The following is a 12,734-nucleotide window of genomic DNA, read 5'->3' on the forward strand; positions in this document are numbered from 1 at the left end:
GCAATTTGCTGAAAGCATGGAGACTCAGTTGCATGGGTGGGCAGGGGCCGTGTGTAGAGGAAGAAACCACAGGACTCATCTCTCCATCCTGGAGCAGGATGGAGAGGAAGAGAACCCAGCCTGGAGCCAGTGTGCCTGGGTTCAAATCCCAGCTTCTTAACCACCAGCGGGACCTGGGGCAGCTACTTAACCTCTGTGCGTTTGTGCAAAGTCAACGGGACAGTAACCCTCTTGTGGGGTTGCTAGGAAGAGTGAGTTCAAATAAAACACCTGAACGATATCTGATGCACGCAGCAAGTGGTCGGTGGACCACTTGGTCCACAGTTCGCATCCAAACCCTTGGGGCTGGATGGGCTTCGGATTTTAGGAAGCAGACGTTATACAAATGTACGTACACTGGTATGTATAATCATACACATTACAAAAGTATGATTACCCCCCACAAGGCCTGGAGTACACTTTATAATCCAAACACATTAATATTTCTGCAATGAAGTATAAATATTGACATAAGTGTGATTTTTTTTTTTAAAGGCTCATTATCCTCGTGTCAATTCAGGTCAAATTTTACCATCAAATGAGTTAAAACTTTTTTTTTTTTTTTCAGTTTTCAGAACTTTTCTGGATTTCAGAATTGCGGATAAGAGATTGCAGACCATTAGTAACAGTGATATCTCCCACATCAGCATTAAGAATATGGGTTGCAGAGCTGGGGACAGCTGGTGCATCCCCTTCCTGGCTGTGCAATCCCAGATAAGCTACTTATTCTCCTGGAGCCCCCCCCAGTTCCCTCATCTTAAACTGAGGATAGTAACACACATCGCGTGGAACTTTTGTGAGGATTAAATGAGATAACATATATCAAGTTGTTTGCACAGTGCCTGGCATCAAATAAGGGACCCATTAACATTAATCAAAATTATGTGGATTATTATTAGGAGCTCCACATAAAATCTAGCTTACTTTTTACTGTCTGTGGACATTTCCTTTTTAAAAAAAACTTCTCCCAATTACCAGGAGGCACAACCCTCTGGGATGATTTGAACCCAGTGGGGCCCAGTAGGGGAAAGAGTTAACTTGGTTCAAGGGTTTCTAAAACTTTGACACCACCGCTTCCCCAACATGGAGGCTGAGGCTGAGTCTGGGCCATCCTCCCCCAGCAGAGCACTGAGCTGTCCGGGGAGAACCACTGACCTTACACCGGTGACAGCAGGAGCCGTGGGCACACTCTGCTCCTTCTCTCAGGGTGCAGTTAGAGGCATTGCAGCAGGGGTTGTCACATTCCTGGTGGGGGGGCAGAGAGGGTGGGCGTGAGCTTGGGGGCGGCAGGGTGGAGAGGCAGGAGTCTGGGTGGGATGAGGGTCGTTACCCTCCCCCGGCATCTCCCCACCTCTGCCCCACGTGCCCCTGGAGCCCAGACTCCTTAGGAAGCCTTTACCAAAAACTCATTTCAAAAAAAAACACACAAAAAAACTCATTTCATCAGTTAATCGCTATGGTAATGTGAATTTATCATAGAAAAAAATATACATATACACAATCAGCAATAACACCACAATTTTGAGTGTGCGCATCTTTCCTGGCATTTTCCTGTACACAGATATGGAAATGCACTTATTTTACAAAATTACAGTAGGATCCACACTGCTTTTTAATTGAATATAATATGCACACTTCTTGTAGTCATGTGTTCTTCCAAGACAGGATTTTCAGTATATTCCACTATGTGGAAATTCTGTGATTTGTTTTCCTCATGCCCCACAGAACATGCAGAGACGCTTCCTTTCATGCCGCCCTCCCTGCCCCCACACTCCCAGGCCTCACTAGCCCATAAGAAGAGGCCATCGGGAAGGAGGGCACCTTGATCACAGTTCACGTCAGCTGCTGGCGCCTGCTTCCTCAGACCTCTCTTGCCATCTGCTGCTCTTCCTCAACCCTCACTGGCCTGGGCCTTTCTTTCCAGGACAGAAGGTCTCTAGGGGTTCTATGCTGTCCTCTCTTCCTTCCGTCAACGTGCATTTCCCCCACTATACTTTATGCTCCGCAAGGACAGGGATCTCATCTAGTTTTGCTATACCTGTCCTGTCCCCAGCACCCAACGCAGTGCCCCACACTTGGTAAATATCTGTAGAATATGCAGCTGCTCCAAATATAAGCCAACAGGCTGAGCCCACTCGTGGGTCACTCGTCAACCCCACTGCGTCCTCCATGATAACACAACACCCCCCTTTCTGAAAGGTCTGGGCTGATTCCTCTGCACTCATGGGTGGCAGAGCATTTAACTGGGTCTTGTTTTATTATGAAAGTTACATGCTGACACTAAAAAGAAAATCAAACCATAGAGGTTATAAATTCAAATAGTCTTTTCCCACAGATAAAGACCCTCAATCTCACGCCCATAGTTAACTGTTTCTCGTGTACTCTTCCCCAAATTGTTTTCATATGTTAACGTACATATTCCATTCTTCAAAAAATAGATGAAACTATCCAGTTCTGCTTTTTGCAGAACAACAAGCATCCGTTAAAAATGACAGATCTATCTATGCTGTGTGCCCACCACACTCATTTTGAAGATCAAAGGGAAGGAAAGGGCTTATACACAAACAGTTCTGCTCCTTCTTCCTCCTAGCAGCCCTTTTCAGACTTGACAGTACTTTCGACTTCCCCTTTCAATCATCTCTTCTCCAGGCTAAACAGCATGAGCTTGTTATTTTAAGCATCTTCATAAGGCCCAGGTTGAAGTTCATGTATCCGGCTGCGTGGCCGCCAGAATAAACGCAGTGCAGCTGGCAGGCCAAGGAGGCCATTTGTCACGCCACTGGTGAGGACTGAGGTTTCTGGTTAGACCAGACACTCACAAGGAGAGCTCCACCCTGACATGGGCACAGTGGCAACCACAGACTGGGAGAGTCTGCAGAAATAAATGGTCCAGAGTGAAGGTTTACTCTCCACATCTTATCGGTGACGGGGTCTTTGATAGCCATGTGTACAGAGAGAGTGCCTATGACTAAGACATTTTTCAACTGCATTCTCTTTGACCTTGAGATTTGAAACTCACATGCCAATTCTTCCCCTCTGACCAGCACCACCACGATGCCTTACCTCTTCCTCCCCACAGTCACACTCTTCCCCATCTTCCAGGTACCCGTTCCCACATCTCCGGCCTCCGTACAGGGTTCTGGTGTCTGGCATGTTGGACAGACACATCCCACCACCTGACTGCAGATATCTGTCCAGCTCCCTCCTGTTGCACCCATTAAACACCCTGGGAAAGGGATGCCTGGGAGATAAGACGGCTGGAGTTAGTGGAGAGTCCGAGCATCATGCAGCCAGATTAGCCATCAATCAATCCTGCTGCCCATTAGGCCGATTCCACCTGGATGGACTCAGGCCCCCACAGCCCCACCTACATACCTTCTGTTCCCTTGGAACATTGCCAATACGTTAACTTACAGTTCTTTCTAAGAATTAGGAAATATTAACCACCCTATAATGTGTGTTTTTTCCCTCTTTCTGCGTGGAAGAAGTATTTGAGAATCAGAAGCGGCAATTTTGGCCCTCTGCATGAAGGGGTTGCAATAAAGGAACGGTTATGAGTGTTACAATAGGTCTCTCTTTAGAGCTGAATAAAATGCCAGCCAGCCCAAACTTTTCCTGAAGCTGATATTTAAGATAGAGATTTTCTTGAGACAGAGGACCAGGCCCAGAAGGCCAAGACCATGCATTTAATTTCTTTGTTGGGCCAGTGATCTGATCTCTGTTCTAAGGATACAGGCAGTACTCCAAATTTAACTACAATGCGTGGTCTTTATCACAAGGGTATGAAAGGCCGTGGGTCCCACCACCGGGAAAAAGAATCAGAAGTCATAAATTCCCTGGTGGCAGGTCAGTGCTACTATTTGGGTCTATAAAGGAAGAGTTATCCTGATTCCAATTCTCTAAACCAATTAAAGGTTAAACACTGGACGGTTGCCTTTGGTTGTCAGGTATGTCACAAGGAATTTGTTACTAATAATTGCTAAACCTCTAAAATGTGTGAATAGTTTAAAAACCAATTGGAATCGTAATGAATATAACTCTCAACCTTGTCTACAAAAATGCTTTCGAGATTGAGAGAGAAGGGGGGGACTTAATCGTGAGCTCACAGCGATTTGAGCATGACTCAAGAAGTTGTATCCTGCATGCCGTCATCATCCTTTGTGTGTCACAGCCAAGAAGTGATGGAAAAATACTGGCCACTGGAGCTCCAAGAAAAAGCTGCATTTTCTCTTGGAGACATGGAAACACCATTTCTCCAAGAAATATAAGTAGGCACTAATGGCTTGGAGTGGGAGGAACATAAGCTTTCACCATGATGCCTTCCAAAGAGTGACTTGGGTCCTGGAAGAACCCACTGCTCTCTGCTCAGCAGACTCAGTGGGTCCAGACACTGAGTATAAGCCCTTTGAATAAACTCCAGAATTCTGATTCAATGGCTCTGGTTTAAAAACCACTCACAACTACAGAGAGAAGCAGCTGTCTTGTCCTTGTTCCTTGTGGTAAACACAGCCTGTAAATTCCCTGAGGGGTCACTGTGGGGTGTGTGGATGCTCCCCTTCCTTTTTCTTGTTCTGGAAGCTACATCAGCATTTTCAGTCAAGCGTGGGACATAATAGCACTCATCAAACTCCCTTGGAATGGAGGGACTAAGAATTGTGACTGTCATCAAAATGAGTCCTCATCAAATATTCTTGAAGAGAAAAAGACGCATGTAGTCATGTCAATTTTACAGCTAAAGACCCTAAGACAGAAATTAAGCATATCTAGGGTTCATCGGCACCGAATCTCCTGCTGGAAACCTAGTGCTCCTTCTGTGCATTTACTTTCTTGGTCCTCGTCCCATTTCTTTGTTGTCAAAATGGCATTTCTCTCCAAGGTCCCCGCCAGAGGTATAACAGGCTCCCTGGGGCCAGCTGGGAGGAAACTTGGGTTGCACTGGCCTTGCGTGCTCTGCGCTCTGCCCCGACTTCCCCCTTCCTGCTTGACTCACCCGGTGGCAGCTGCCATGATGCACCCACCGTCAGCCGCACTGGCTGAGCAGCAATCTGCGGAATCGTGGCTCATGCCGAAGTTGTGGCCCATCTCGTGGGCCATGGTGGCAGCCACACCGATGGCATTCTCAGAGTGGTCCTGCAGAGGGAGAGAGTTCAGGTCAAGAGGACAGCTACCCACCAGCCCCCGGCCCTGCCTTTTCTGTAGCCAAGCCTCGCGTCTCTCCACTGACTCTATGGTTGCGTGCACACGGGCTCAGTGATAAAAACCTGGGCTTTTCATTACTATGCTACACCTGCCGATAACACGGGATAGAGAGGGGGTGGGCAACCAGATGATCGCAGGCTCCTTGATTTCTACTTCACACGTCAGAAGTGAATAGTCAGAGTCATTTAATGAACAGTCACAAAGAGAGAATTTTCAAAGAAGACAGTAATTTCCTAACCATGACTTTGAGACAGGCTCTTGCGTCATAATGATATATATAACAACATACGCCCTAGAACAAAAAAATGTTTTTCATCTCTATTACCTTACTATTCCCCAGGCCCTGGCTTGGCATATATGAAAGATCTAGTGATAATATGATCGCTTCTGGGTTCTGAGCTTGAAAATCGGGGATGAACTACAATAAATAATTCACCCTTGGTATCTCCATGTCTTAGAATGTATTGACTTCATTTTACACAATTGCCCTTTTTGATGTCAATGCTTTTCTTTTTTCTGCAATAATAAATACAACATTTTTTTTTTTTTTGACAAGATGACCTCCTGTCTTGTGAGGCAGTTTTCTGCCGTCTGCAGCATCAGTGTATCGGCTGAGACTCACCATGTTGACTCCGCCGGATTGGTACACGGAGCACATGGCCATGAGGGGGGCCAGGCCGATGGTGGTGCCGTGGAAGGACATGCCCCTGTAGGAGGGAAGGAGAGAGGGTGACTCGGGAGGGGGCTGAGAGGGCTGTTGCAGTGTACCCAGGAGCAGGTCGCCATCACGGCGTCCCGTGGCCCCTCAGACATTCCCAGATCATTCCCAAGGGGACAGGCCCTGGTATTCCAGGCCAATTGGATAACTTCCAGGTTGCCACACCTCTCACTTCCTCTCACCTACTCTGCCACTGCTCTAGAAAAACAGAAACAGGGAGCGAAAGGTCACATTTCCCCACAATATGCCCATAGCCCCATTCCCTGGAAGGAAATGGGCAGGGCTTGCAAAGCTGCATCCCATTCCTGCTGCACAGGAAAAGGTCAGAGGGAGGGGAGAGGGAAGGGTGGCACAGGTCCTGATGCTGAAGTGAATCATGCCCACTTCCGCTAGCTGCTGGGGTCCCATGCCACATCCCTGGCTCTGGGGAATGTGCATGGAGGGGGTGGGGGGAATTTGGGGCAGCAGCTGTGAGGGGCTGATGCTTCATTCCTACATCACTCTGGGGCCAAGGAAACAGATGTGTCCCATCAGGAGCCTCCTAAAGCACAGCTGGGTGCAAAAAAGAGTTGTTTCTGCCTTTGTTTTGCAATTGTGACCCTAATCTGCCAACAGCCGGCTACAGGTCCCCCAGTTTAATTCATTCCTCTTTCAGCTGGGCAGGGGCGACGGAATAGCTAAAGCACCAGTGTTTCTATGCATGCCACAAACATATAATTTATTTAAGGGGGCTCTATGGAAATTCATTATGTGGTATTTTTATATCTCTGCACTATCTTCTTATCTAGATCACAGTAACTTTGAGAGCCGAGACTACCTTATCTATTGTGGGGTCACTAGAATTTAGCATAGAATCTGAAACACAGTGGTGCTTAATAAGTGTCTGATGAATTCAAGGCACTCGTCTTCAGAGAAACAACCTGCAAAGGAATACGCAGTATATGTGCACATGTACACAAAGCCCTACCGGTTATTTTATAAACTTAGACAATGGCTCTGAGGAAGCCCAACTGGAAACCTAGATTCAAGGTCTTGCCCAAAGCAGGACGCCAGGCTTCAAAAGTTCAGGCCAACAGTCTTGGTAAAACTCTTCCTAGGTGAATGTACCGTCATGAAGTAAACACTTGTTGCCCAGGTTTTTGGTACAGCTATTTCCCCCCGGTGGGTTTTTAAAGTGTAAGCAAAGGTTTAGATGATTGTTGATTCTGAGAGATATTTAGGCAACAGAAGATAAACAGTTTTTATTATGTATGTGCCTTTGTCTTAACTGCCTCAAAATACCTTTGGAAGTGAACAATAATAGGTCCCAGATAATCACCCCCGGGGGACTGTCACGTGCCACCATGACCCCCCATCAGTGTCTGCTCTTTTCTCTCTGAGACTGAAGAAACTCCAACACAATCCTCACCCCACCCCCTCCTGCAGTGTCTCCCTCCCACCAAACACACAGTTCCTGCCCAGTCTGCCACTTTGACTATGTTGGGCATTCAGCCCGAAGCCTCTGGGAACGAAGTGAAGGACAACGCATGTCTCTGGACTGAAACAAAGCGCCCAGAAGATCAAGATGAGCCCTCAGAAAGTCTGTTTCAAAGTGGCCCATGACCAACAGTCGGTCACTTCCCAAATACACAATCGATTGTTTCAGACGCTCAACTGAAAATGTGTAAGTCTAATTTTCTAATCTAGATTGTAAATTGTAAATATTTCTTGGGATTGTCATGACTCTTAAGCTTTTAAATATTTCCCGGAGTATGGGAAGTACACAGCAGCTGTCTAAGAAGTACCTGATTCCCTGGACCAGAGAGTCAGGGTGGCGTAGTACAATCAATACCCAGCACCAGGGAAAGAAAGGGGAAGACGGCTCATACACTGCGGGCAGGACCAAAGCCAAGGAGGCAAATATGGAAAAAGACTATTTACGTGATCAACTGTGCATTGTCGTGTTTCTTCTGGGCGAGCAGCTTGCGCCTCCAACCAAGAAATGACCAGAGGGTAGAGTACGGGTTCTCTGAAACTTCACACATATTGCCATGAGTCCACACTTCCAAGCCCACAAGGGCAATCCGGATGTTCAAGGATCGGTAAAACTGAAAGCACACACAGAAAAGCCACAGCATCATCTGTCAACAGCTATGGAGATTTATAAGCTCCTTCCTAGCCAAAGCGCTCAGGGCACAGATCTCAGATTCCTCTTCTGCACGCGCCTCCAAGGGGAGGAGGCAACGGGTGTGCCACTGTTCACATCTTTCAGAGGGGGAAATGCGATCCTGAGAGGTGCACAACTTGCTGGTGGCAGAGCTGGGGTGACTTAGCTTAGAGAAAAGAAAGCTGAGATGGGACATCAAGTTGCTTTCAGATATGTGCAGGGCTGCCATGTGGAAAAAGGATCAGCCTCTTTCCACGTGGTGCTGAAGTGGGGCTCAGTCAATTGGTAAAACAGACAGGAAGACACATTTCATTTTAAAACAGGAAAGAGCTTTCAAACAAAGCTGGTCTTTGCTGCCGTCTGCAATAAGTACGCTTGGCACGGCTGACTGGTCCAATTATCCTCCCAATTCTTTACATGGCCCTGATCCTTTTTTTACACATATCTAAAAAGTCCTCTTGCATATGGATTTTTAAAAACAACTTTATTGAAGTATATTTTACATACCACGAAATCTACCCATTTTAGTTGTACAGCTCAATACTTTTCAGTAAATTTGCCAAGTTGTAAAGTGATCGCCATAATCCAATTTTAGAATATTGTCAACATACCAATAAGACCCCTCTTGTCCATTTACAGTCATTTTCCATTTCACCCCCAGACCCAGACAATCACTAATCTACTTTCTGTCTCTATAGATTTGTCTAGTCTGGACATACTCTATAAATGGAATTATATAGTATTGGTCTTTTGTGCCTGGTTTCTTTCACTTAGCACGTCTTTGAGATTCATCCATTCTGTAGCATGTATTAGTTTGTCATTACTTTTTATTGTTAAATAGTATTCCATTGTATGGACATACCCAAGTGTATATGGTTATTTTATCGTAAGATGTTTCCCATTCATTTTGGAAGTGGTGATAAATGATACACATGTAGATAGAAATGCTGACTCTCAAAAGTTTCCTTCCCCATCACTGGAGGTGTTCAGGATTTGTCAAGGAAACCAGAGTCAGGCTGCAAGCATTAGACTGCAAAGGTCCCAGATAATCTTCAGGTTTCTGCCCAACCCAAAGACCTGGAAATTCCTTCAATGAGACCTGACTCTCAGGCTCCTTATGGCTAAAGTGACATTTAACCTTTATGACATGGGAATCTTTCATCTCATATAAGCTAAGTACTTTAAAGCAAAGTACTGGAAAGTGTAGGTAAAAGGAATTCTTTGAATGGCATACCCTAGAGACTACTGAGGCAGTGACTTAAAAAAAAAAAATTTACGTGTAAACTTAAGTCATATGAGCAAGGAGACAGCATTTAATCCAAAATTGGCAGGTACTGCCCCAGCTAAAAATAACAATTGTAGCACCAATGTTTATCAAACACTTTCTATGTACTAAGTACTGGGGCTCAGAGAAGTTAAGTACCTTGCCCAAAGTCTCAACAGAAAAATGGTGGAGCTAGAAATAAGACCAAGATGATCAAACCTCAAGGCTTACTCCTGACCCTACTCTGCTTGAGAGTGGGAGTTTTTAGACAGCCAGTCAATCCACTTGCCCCCAAGAAATTGTGGTGTAAGATGGGTTCCAGATTCAGTAAAATATCCGTCGATTTCAACGGAAATTTTGATTTTTCTGTTTTGTGCCAGGTCAATCATTAGAGAAAGATTTTGAATCCCAATTTGAACTTGCTTCACTAGGGAGCTTTTTTAAGGACTGAAATTGGCTTGTTCATGCTTAAGGGAAAACATTTTGGATTGGGTTCATGATTCAGCAAATTAGTGCAGTTCATTCCAGGTTTGGTTCAACAGTAGTTCAGTTCAAGTAGCTGGGTCAGCAAGCCTCTAAGAAGTGGGTTAGCCTTCCCTCGCCCCCACCAGGAGTGAGGAACAGCAGCTGCTTAGTGGAGAACCACGACTCTTCACAGAACTGCCCGGGTAGCAAGGCTGGGGGCTTCGAGTACACACTGGGGTTTGCTCATGCCTCTCCTCTCCTTCCACTTTTCACCAGCACCCTGGGTTCTATTACCCAGACCAGCTGGAGAACACACAGGGGTGATTCAGCCAAGTCTCCCACCTGCCTGGTCTCCAGAACAATAGAAGTCACTGGTGATAACAGGGTCTGCCTCCTGTATTATCCCCCAGGGAAACAAGCTTGTTTTCCCAGATGGTGAGTGTTTGGGTTGTAGGATCATTTAGCTGTTATTGTTGAGTGAGTTGAGAGCAAGAGAGAGGACTGGACTGTGTCCCTGGAGTCCTTCCTTCCAGGAAATGCCAGTACTTGACTTTCACCTGTCACTGACCACTGCCCAGGGTTTTCAGAGCCATCTAGGGCAGGACAAAAACACCCAGCATAGACTCTCCAATCTGATGATTTCAGAATACTACCAAATTTGCTAGTAAATCCCTAACAAATATTTAAGTTCTATTATGTATCCTCTAATTTTTAGGAAAAAGTGATTTCCCCCTTTGACCTGGGATCCATGATTCCCTAGCAAGCCCAGAGTTAAAGCTTCAGAAGTTCTGTGAGTGTCCTGACATTGGACAATAAACGTTATCAGATTCTCAGAGACCTGTGACCCCAAACACATTAAAATTGACTTTTGGAAACTACTACTAGCCTATCGAGAGGTTACTATCATTCTGGGTTACCCGTTCTACTGCATTTTGCACTATACCAAATACCCTCTTTCATATAAACGAAGTATTTCCAAGTCCCAAATTTTAGTACAATTCAAAAAATTGGGGTATTTCCTAAGAGTATGTTTAAAAGGCCTGACTTAGGAAAGTGAACCATCCACATGGTGTTTCTGAGACAAGAAATAATTTTAGAACTGTTTTCCAGATGGAGGTTACACCGATTGGCCAAAAACAAGCCACTCCTCAGCTTTCAAGGCTCTGAACCTTTCCCATGCTGACCTAACGCAACTGTCTCCTAAGTCAGAGAATTACTGGGCTTTATACCTAGAAGGAACCTTAAAGAACCTTAAAGCGATTTTAAACTGGGAGCCTTTGTGTCCTACGTTCCACAGGAGCCACTACAGGGGTGAGGTTAAGGGGTCAGAGGACAGTCCTCACCCCGGCCTCAGTTTAGAGCAGGCTGTTTTCATCTGATTTTTTAAGGAGGGCACAGCCCACAGTGGCCCATGCGGGGATAGAACCGGCAACCTTGGTGTTATCAGCACCAGGCTCTAACCAGCTGAGCTAACCAGCCACCCCCTCATCTGACTTTTAGATTAGACTGTTTTGTACTGGTCTCAGCCTGTTAATAATCAGTGTTATAACTGGACCAGCTCTTGTGGTTCTTATGAGTGTAAGATGCCTTTTGGCAATAACCATCAGGAAACTGGAAAGACACAGGTTTAATACTTAGAAGACCTGGAAATTACATAGCACACCTGGGGCCACACAGTGGTGGCAGAGAGAGAGGGAGAGAGAGAAAACACACATGGGCCTGGGGTTCTGCTTTTATTGGGGTCAAGGGTAGGGGCCTCGGGTTTTGAGGGCTCACTCTATTGGTGAACTTAAAACATGAAGAAGGAATTTAAAACATGGGAAGAGAAAAAAAAACCAAGTAGCCAAATGGTCAGGTCTTTTAATCAAACAAGATCTCTAAAACAAAGAGGCTTCCCTCCCTGCAGGGAGGTGGCCAGGCTCTTTATCTAGTCTTACAGCCACAGCAAGGTGTTTATTGAGACATCCCCCTTTGAAGTGGACGTCTCTTTGAAATGGAGGCTTTAGCAATCAAAGCTTAAGCCAGGTACTTGCATTACAAAAAGAAATAAAAAGAAACGTCAAGGCTTAACACTACACAGACAGTGGCATAAGATTTCATTTAGAAAAAGGATTCCACCAGAAAAACAAAAATCGTCAAAAGCCACCGATTAGGCCAACCTCTCCATTTTGTAAATTAAAAACAAAACAAAACTATAACCCAAAGGAAATTAGTTGGCTAAGGTCACAATGCTGAGCCTGGTCACGACCACCCGAAGCCTCTGTGGCACTGCGATTCCCGCTCAACAACTGGGTGGCCTGTCCATCCACAGGACGCGATCTGTCCTGTAGCCTCTCTGAGGTGCTGGCACCTTTCCCACAAAGTACACACCTGGTCTCACCTTATCAACGTAATTGGCGATCTCCATGAGCTTGTGTTTGGTGGCATCCTGGTCTCGTCGATTCTTCTGAAACTAAATGGAGCAAAGAGAACTAGGTGAGACCCCAGGACCCCTCTCAGGACGCCTCCTATGCCCCATTTCTTGTCTTTGAATTAAGTTTTATTTTCTTCCCTCTTCCATGATCAGTCATTTTTATACAACTATCTCCTCCCCCCCACACACACACAGTATCAGCTTGGGGAGGGCAGAACATGGGGCACATCCATCTTGGTATCCCCAACAACTAGCTCAGTGCTGGGCACCGAGTAAGGATGCAAGAATTGTGTAGTGCCCTGAATTCTCTTCCTCCAGCCCCGGAAGTCAACCTTTTCTCCTGTCCTCCAAATTACAAGGCCTCCGGCAAATCCCCCCCGGGGCTTAGAAGAGGTACCGATCCGATCCTTGCCTTGCTCATCACCCTCACATGAAGCCACTGTCACAGGGATTTCAAGGGGCCTCCCTACATGTGAGTCACCAACAGTGG

General features: G+C 45.9%; 1 protein-coding gene across 3 annotated transcripts in view; it reads right to left on the reverse strand.

The window, feature by feature from the left end:
• The window catches only part of ADAM19 (ADAM metallopeptidase domain 19), a 77,131-nt gene that overhangs the window by 15,206 nt on the left and 49,191 nt on the right, over nt 1–12,734 (reverse strand). For all 3 annotated transcript variants that reach the window (XM_019740367.3, XM_074313848.2, XM_074313849.2), the window contains 6 exons: nt 12,212–12,283; nt 7,877–8,043; nt 5,861–5,945; nt 5,030–5,169; nt 3,103–3,280; nt 1,195–1,284 (listed from right to left, as the gene is read on the reverse strand). In XM_019740367.3, the coding sequence (XP_019595926.3) occupies nt 1,195–1,284; nt 3,103–3,280; nt 5,030–5,169; nt 5,861–5,945; nt 7,877–8,043; nt 12,212–12,283 (732 nt within the window). The remainder of the gene's footprint in view (nt 1–1,194; nt 1,285–3,102; nt 3,281–5,029; nt 5,170–5,860; nt 5,946–7,876; nt 8,044–12,211; nt 12,284–12,734) is intronic.

Source organism: Rhinolophus sinicus, chromosome 5, assembly GCF_057876585.1.
Source record: "Rhinolophus sinicus isolate RSI-liver-muscle chromosome 5, RSI-T2T, whole genome shotgun sequence".
Classification (NCBI taxonomy): domain Eukaryota; kingdom Metazoa; phylum Chordata; class Mammalia; order Chiroptera; family Rhinolophidae; genus Rhinolophus; species Rhinolophus sinicus.